The following is a 7,857-nucleotide window of genomic DNA, read 5'->3' on the forward strand; positions in this document are numbered from 1 at the left end:
AAAGAAATCGAGAAACAAGTGAGGGGGGTGTTCGCTACCGTGCCCCACTAGCTTCTCTCATCAAACTCGGACGGGAGGCGTCCACGCCCAGTACCTGTCCAAAGTGGGCGGGGTAGCCTAACATGTGGACGTAGAGCAGTTTGGCCAGCTGGCGGTGGCTGTGCAGAGGGTCCCCATCGCGGAAGGAGGCCCGGATGTGGGCGCACTCTTTCTGGATCACCTCCCGCTCCTGGGCCTGGGTCTTGGCCCCACGAATCTCCTGGATTAGATCCTGAAGCTTCAGCGAGGACGCCACCATCCTGGCGGGCAGAGCCCGGAAACGGAGAGGGCCTTAACCCTCTGGCAGTAAGCATCCGGCCTTTTCTGCACAGGCTTGCAATAAACCAGATTCCTGAGGGTCCGGGTCCCAAGACACCCTAAAACTGATTTCTGTCACCAAATCCCGCCCGAGACCTCCATTACGCATGCGTCCTCGCCCCACCCCCGCACCCGTCGCTACCGAGCCTGCGCTGGAACCCCGCCTATTTCTCCCCCAAAGGCGGGTCTCCACCTGGCTTCCCATCCCTAGTTCAATTATTCCCTTCCTTCTAGAGCCCGGCGCTGTTTCTTTCGCAGAGACCCCGGTCCCCTTCTCAGGCGGTGTCAGCTTCCCCACACCAGGACGCCAGCCTCACCTGGCTTCAGTCTCAACTCCGCGGCTCTCCCCCCAGCGCTTCCTGGTCCAAGCCCCGAGGAAGGTCCGGGCTTGGTCTGATCCTTCCGTCTCCCCGCCCCTATTGTGGGACCCCGCCCCTCCTGGGCCGCCCTGCAGAGCAATCTTGAATCCTCTGACCTCAGGCCTTTGTGATTTAGAGTTTAAGGGAAGGATCTTTTTAACTACTTCGAGGCGGCGAGACTGTCTAACAGGCCTGGGACTTCCCAAGAGGGCTCCTTCACTGGAGAGCTTCTGAGAGCTTGGGTTTGAATCCATCGCACCCAAAGGAGAGGACAATTCCCCCCCCTTTTTTTGAACTTTTTTATTAATATATTTTTTTGGTTAAATTTCTTTGTTTTTTTTTTTTTCCTGCAAGACTTGGTGTTGGCGGCACTGTTGTAGTTTAACGTCAATCCCAAATTCCATGAAATAGAAATCAGAAGTAAAGGTTGAGAGGGGAGGAAGGAGGGAGGCAGGCCAAGGAGTAAACAGAGTTTGACTAGAAAAAAAAGAGTTTGTGTGTGGTGGGCATTCCCAGGCAAGGCCATTCCTTGAGGGAGGGGGTTGGCAGGCAGCTTGCCTCTGCCTCATGCAGGGGAGGGAGGAAAGATCCCCTGGGGACCCTCAAGCCCCCTCTTCCTAGGGCTTCCTGTCCCCAGGGGAAAAGCTAGTACCAGGGATCAGCCACAACCTCCAACAGAGCTCTCTACCCACCTCTCACCCGGGTTTGGCTCTCACCTCTCTGCTCTGCCTGGAAAGTGTGTGAGAGATTGGCTTCCTCGATCCCCTCCTTCCTGTTTTTTTCCATTTCACAAGATTCTGATATGATGGAGGAAGGGATCTAACCCACTTAGAGACTACTGACCAGCTTCTCCTGCCCTGTGAGTTCCTATTTTCTTGTGTGGTTCCTTTTCCAGAGCTGCCTCCCCTGCCACTACTGCCAGAGTTGGGGAGTGGGGTCCTTGCTCAGGTGCCCCTAACCCTCTGCAGTAGAAATGTCTTCTTCAGGTCCCTTAGGAATTTAATCAAAGGCCACACGTGAGTCCAGACCAACCAAATAAACTTTTAGGGGGAGAGAGAAAGGTGGGAGAGGTCAGCAGGTGGGCTTGGCTGCATGGGGCATTATCTTTCCTTTACACATTGCTTTTGACATGGCATGCCACCCTAGGGGGTTGGGTGAGGGGCTGGCTGTTGGGGAAAGAAAGAGGGAGAAGATGCTGGGGAGCTGTTCTACTTTTCATTTCCCTTATCTCCTTCAGGGAAGGATGGAGTTTGGTAAGAACCTAGCTCAGTGCTTGGAGGTGAGATAGGCTCCTCCGAGGTCAGAGATGGAGGCTGCACCCCTTCCAGATTTGTCACTAGGCCTCAGAGGGACACCTGGCTCCTTGGGTCGGGGAGTCCTAGCAGCACGGCCAGCGCCTTGCCCAGTCGATGGTCTTCTCCAGTATCAAGTGTACCCCTTCCCCATGTTCCTTCCTTTCCACTTAGCTTCCAGGAGACTCCTCAGGACACCAAACCCCCACCCTCATCCAAGTTCAGGTCTAAAGAAAAGGCAGGGAGGGTGTGGGGGCAATGGTCTGACTTAGAATTGTGTGTCTCAGAGAAGAGACTCTGAGCGAGAAAAGCCCTTCGTATGTAAACAATCTAGAGAGAGAAGGGTTGGGTAGGGAAGGGAGCGGGAAAGACAGAGACAGAGCCAGAGGGAATGAGAGAATCTAAAAGGAGAGAGGGAAAGAAAAAGCAAGAGATAAAACCAGAGAGGGACAGAAAAGAAAGAGAAGGGAGAAGAGAAAGAAAGACAGGAGAAAAAAACAACCAGGGGGAAGGAAAGAGAAAAAAGGCAGGTCAGAGGAGTGAAGAGGCAGCGACCAAAGCCGGAACTAGGCCAGGCAGGTGCCTCAGGTGAGGAGCTGGGAGAACAGGAACGCCAGGCTGAGGTCCAGGAGGGCCACGGCTCCCACCACCAGCGGGTTGGCAGCTCCCTAGAGAGATGGGGGAAAGGCAGTCTCAGTGCCGGAGGACCAGGCACTACGAGTCCCACCTCCTGCCTTGGCTGAGGTGGCAAAGCAGAAGGGTCCCAGACACCCTTCCTCAGAGGAGAGCAGGGATATCTCCAACTTTGGCTTTGGATTGCAAAACAGCCCTCTACTCCCAGGCAGAGCCCTGCCTTCCCTCTGGCTCCCTCAAGTGAGCCCATCCCCCGCTCCTCTCCCCTCCCTGCAGCACGTGGCCCAGGCAGAAGGTGCCTGGCCTTAGTAGCAGACGTTGGCAGCAGGCGCCTTTACTGCAGTGAAGCAGAGAGGGATGAAGGGGTGAGGATGTGGTTGCTAGGAAACAGGAGAAGGCCTGGAGTCCAATCAGAGTAGAGGGTTCTAGGGAAACTCCACCCTCCCAGTTTTCTGCCTTCTTCCCTATTTCCCTTCTTCCCTGGAGAGGGAGGGAAGAGTCAGGGTAGGGAGGGAACAAGCTTTTCCTTTTTTATTCCTGGGCACCAAAGAGAGAAAGTGTGGAGGTGGGGGTGGGGGTGGAAGTGATATGAAAGGAGAGCACGGGAAGATGTTCTGGCTCTACTGATAATTATTCATTTGTAACCTTGGTGAGTTACTGTAACTGCTCTGGGCCTCAGTTTCTCCATGTGTCAAGTGAAGGAGTTGGAATGTGAAGGTCTTGGAGGTTCCTCCCAGCTTGAAAATTCTCTATTTCTATTTTTTTGAGGCAGGATATAGTCCAAGACTGGGTAGGCAAAAAGAAAGCTAAGTGCAAATCAAAGCCCCACAGGGGATCAGAGAGAGGCCTGGAAGTGATGATAGGCCAAACTTTGAGGGGTAGCAGGGCCAGAAAGGATGGGAGACTCAGAAGGCACAAGGTTGGTGGCGGGGGAGAGTTTCTTACCGGCTGGGCAGGCCTCTCCGTTGCAGCAGCCTCCTCAGCCTCTTCCACCAGGCACCCGGCTTCAGGACCCCTCGAGGACAGGCCCCTCAGGACTGGCAAAGCTGCAGGTTCTGGCTCCGAGCCCCCTGGGGTGCTCAGCTGGGGAAAGGGCTCTTCATCCTCCCCTTCCTCCTCTCGAAGACTTCCAGAACTGTCGCTGCAGCCTCCAAGGAGTGGGGAGCCATCTCTGGGCTCTGGCCCTTGCATCCCAGCCTCATCCTCAGCCTCATAGCCAGCTAGTTCCTCTGCCTGCTCACCCGGGCCCCCCCACTCCTCAGGCCAAGCTTTGGGGCTGGAGAAGGGACCCCGGTCCCCTCCAGAAGGCAGTGGGCTCCGGCAGGTAGGGGGTCGCCAGGGTTGGTGGGAGGAGGCAGGACTGCTGGGCAGTTCAGGGGAGCCCTCTGAGGGGGTCAGTCCATTCTCATATACCCCAGGGCTGTCCTCATCCAGGGGCTCGGTGTCGGAACCTTCCGAGTCCTGTCTGGGTCTGCGGCCTGGGGTAGGGACAGCTATGAATCAGATGTGCTGAACTAGCCTTGGGCTACCAAAGCTACGATTTTATCTCTCTGTCTGGTCACCCCCCAGGACTCTGGTACCCCAACTTTACAGCTTCTAAATGCCAGGTTCCAACCCCCAGTCCTTATTACTCTATTTTTCAAATGCCTACTTTAGTTCTCAAACAACTGGGCTTGGTCCCCACCCTCTGTCCCCTTAGACTCTCATACCCTGGCTTTTCCCATCCCCAGTCCCCTGCAGGGATTCACTGCCCCCTTTTCCAAGCCCAGGTCCCTCCAGCTCCCAGGAAGCCAACCCCCTACCCCGCCTCAGGCTACCCACACCTTACCTGGGGCTTCCAACATTGGCTGCAGATCTTGGGCTATCAGTTTGGCCATTCGAGCTGCCTCCACAGCCTTCTCGGCAACGCTGCTGGCTGCCACTGCCTTGAGAAGGGCATCTGCTGCCCTGTCGGGTTCCGGGGACAGGGTCTTAATAGACCTACTCCAGTCCCTTGACCCATCTCCCTCCCAACCCACCACCCCCCATGTCACAGCCCCCAGATCTGAGATCACCTCTGGCAGCCTCAAGCTGGCTCACACTCTGCCAGCTGCTCCCCTTCCACGGCCTGGCAGGGCAGCTGGCCTTTGCTTTCCTCTCCAATACCTGGGCTGGGTTTGCTGTCATCACACCTTCCCATTCTTCTCGCACCCCTCCACCATTTCACCCAATAGTAACACTTCCCTTCCCCCAGCTGCAGGGGCCAGGCCCTCCCTGCTACCTGCAGCCCTGTAATTCCATTCCTGTCCTGCTCCCTCCCAATGACAAATGAGGCCTCACTCTCTTAGCACCTCTCTGCAGCTCACCTGCTTGGTGCTCAGAAGCTATGCCACTTTGCTGTGTTGATACCTCCTGTGTTATGAGAATTTAAAATCTTTTCTTCAGCTACTTCTGTTATCACATCCTTCTCCCCTGCCCCTGATCACTGTCACTGTCCCTCACCCCATCTCCTCCTTTCTGAGCTCTGGAACTGGGTGGGTCTCCCCTTTCTGCCACTACCTATTCCCTCTCCCTGCTAACATGCGTGCTTTCTCACCATTGTGATTATACCTTCTGGGTGAGTGCTTAATCTCCCTTCCACAACCAGCCTTCAACCCTGCCCTGCTCCTTGAGTGTTAGTTGTTCAGTCGTGTCCAACTCTGTGTGATCCCATGGACTGTGGCCCGCCAGGCTCCTCTGTCCATGGGATTTCCCAAGCAAGAATACTGGATTGGGTAGCCATTTCCTCCTCCTGGGAGTCTTCCCAACCCAGGGATCGAACCCAGGTCTCCTGCACTGCGGGCAGATTCTTTACTATCTGAGCCACCAGGGAAGCCCAGCCTTGCTCCTCAGTTCCAGGTAATCTTGAAGCACTATCAATCCCTTCCTCTTTTTTATTTCTCAGTTTTCCATCTGATGTCAGATGTTTCCTCAATTTTCCCCTCCCTTTTACCCTCTGCTGTTATTCATAGATGCCTTATTCATTAATGCATTAGTTCTGTAATCTTGACTGAAGATGGGGTGTAGGATCAGAGGCAGAGGTAATCTTGACTGAAGGACCAGAGGTAAACGTAATCAGATATACTTGCCATGGGCTTGAATGTATCAAGACCTACGACTCCCTCAGGCCTAAGCTTGTTTTATCTGGCCTAGGAAAGTGGTCTGGGTATCAGGGTATGGAGAGGGTCAAGGTGTCCCCTATCATCTTAGGTCTACTTCCTTTTTATATACTGTGGGAGATGTGGTTAGCTTCCTCCCCTCAGACCTGGTCGGTCAAGGACTGTTAGAACCTGCTTGGAGGGATCTCAGATACCCCTCCCTGTTCTTCTGTCTTACAGCTTTCAGGATCTATATGCTTAGCCCTGGTCTGAAACTGAGCTGGTCTCAGAGTTTAAGACAGGGGATTAGGATCACAGTTTGGGGTTGCATTGTGTTCTGTTGGTGGCCAGGAAACTGCAACATTGACAAGGGTCTGTGCTTTTCACTTCGGAGGGTATGGTTGGTCAGAGCCTAGCCACTAGATCCAGTCTGTGTTCAGGAGTCAGGCCAGGCTCAGGCTACCTGAATGATGTAGTCTATGTGCACCTGCTGCTGAGGCTGCTGTTTCCATGGCAACCAGCAGCCAATCAAGTTTTCCAGGCCTGTTGCTGGGGAGATCAACCAGCTTCCTCCTACTGCCTGATCTTTCTGGCTACTGAGACCAGTTTTTCCTGCACATGCCCACTCCCTATCCAGCCTAAAGTGCTCCCTGGTGCTCTGCCTTCCCCCTTCCCTGGCTCAAGGCCCTGGACTCTAACCATCCAGAAACTCACATATATCCACACATAGACATAGACATTCTCTGGTTCAGGCCTCTACTCTGGATATGACCTATTCTCACACACACACACACACACACACACTTTACACCCAAGCATATTTGGACATATCTTGACTTTCATCCACTGAAACCCTCTCAAATTTCAAACAAGATCCTTCAACTGTGCCCTCCCCTTTCAAGAAAAAACAATATCTAAAAATTCCTATGTGTAAATTGTATAATTAGGAGCTTATGAACTCATTACAAATAGATTTTTTGGCTTTCTTCAGTCACAAGCCATTAAGCACTTAAAATTAAGCACTTAAAATGAGGCTAGTCCAAATTAAATGTTGTACTCTAAATGCAAAATATATATTAGATTTCAAAGATTTAGGAAAAAAAAGAGGGGGTGATATAAAAATCTCTCCTTAATTATTTCATACTTATTTTAGATTGAAATGATAATATTTTGGATACATTGGTTTAAATAAGATATATTATTTAAATTCATCTTTTTCTTCCTATTTTTTTCATATGGCTACTAGAAGGTTCAAAATTATGTATTAGGCTTACATTATATTCCTACTGGACTGCACTGCTTGAGATAATGAGGTTCCTGATGCATGAAATGTAATCTGATTTACAGAAAGAAAATTTCATTTACAGGCAAGTCTGCTTCCCTCCAACCTTTATCAGTTGGGTTAAGGGAGTCGGAGGAGTCAGAGCTGAGAGGGACTATTTTTTCAGGTGGGTAGATCAGCTGTGGGCTTGCGTGATAACTCAGTTGGTAAAGAATCCGCCTGCAATGCAGGAGACCCTGGTTCGATTCCTGGTTCGGGAAGATGCACTGGCGAAGGGATAAGCTACCCACTCCAATGTTCTTGGGCTTCCCTTGTGGCTCAGCTAGTAAAGAATCCGCCAGCAATGTGGGAGACCTGGGTTCAATCCCTGGTTGGGAAGATCACCCGGAGAAGGGAAAGACTACCCACTCCAGTATTCTGGCCTGGAGAATTCCATAGACGGTATAGTCATGGGCTCACAAAGAGTCGGACACAACTGAGCGACTTTCACTTTCCAGATCAGCTGTACAAACTAGACCTTCCCCAGGCCTAAGGCTGAAATGTTATCAGACTGTGGGCTGGCTTGGATGTGGTTAGGAATGTACACCTCTTGTCTCTCTGCCTGGGGCTGTTGCTCCCAGCAGCAGAGTCCTGGAGGCTGGATCAGCTACAAGATGAGGAAGACTAGGAACATGTCTGAGTTCCAAGAGGTTTCCTGGGCCGGCATAAGGCAGCGCTCATTGCTACTCCCACACACAACAATGACACACTCCCTACAAAAGACACTGAGACACACTTATAGTCTAACAGGGCTTCCCTCAAATACCCAGCCACCCACA

General features: G+C 52.3%; 2 protein-coding genes across 4 annotated transcripts in view; both read right to left on the minus strand.

Annotated features, from left to right (window-relative positions):
- AP1G2 (adaptor-related protein complex 1, gamma 2 subunit) overlaps positions 1-759 on the minus strand; it is an 8,345-nt gene extending 7,586 nt beyond the window's left edge. For 2 of the 3 annotated variants that reach the window (XM_010831304.1, XM_010831303.1), the window contains exons 1-2: positions 675-759; positions 95-299 (exon numbers count right to left, since the gene is read on the minus strand). In XM_010831304.1, the coding sequence (XP_010829606.1) occupies positions 95-298 (204 nt within the window). In that variant the 5' untranslated portion in view covers position 299; positions 675-759. The remainder of the gene's footprint in view (positions 1-94; positions 300-674) is intronic. The other variant, XM_010831305.1, reaches the window with a different exon arrangement.
- Positions 760-2,592: 1,833 nt separating this feature from the next.
- Positions 2,593-7,857, minus strand: part of JPH4 (junctophilin 4) — a 34,909-nt gene continuing 29,644 nt past the window's right edge. The window contains 3 exon segments of the mRNA XM_010831414.1: positions 2,593-2,676; positions 3,587-4,119; positions 4,470-4,588. Of these exon segments, the coding sequence (XP_010829716.1) occupies positions 2,593-2,676; positions 3,587-4,119; positions 4,470-4,588 (736 nt within the window).

The sequence above is a fragment of the Bison bison genome, unplaced genomic scaffold (assembly GCF_000754665.1).
Source record: "Bison bison bison isolate TAMUID 2011002044 unplaced genomic scaffold, Bison_UMD1.0 scf7180017864526, whole genome shotgun sequence".
In the NCBI taxonomy this organism is placed as follows: Eukaryota; Metazoa; Chordata; class Mammalia; order Artiodactyla; family Bovidae; genus Bison; species Bison bison.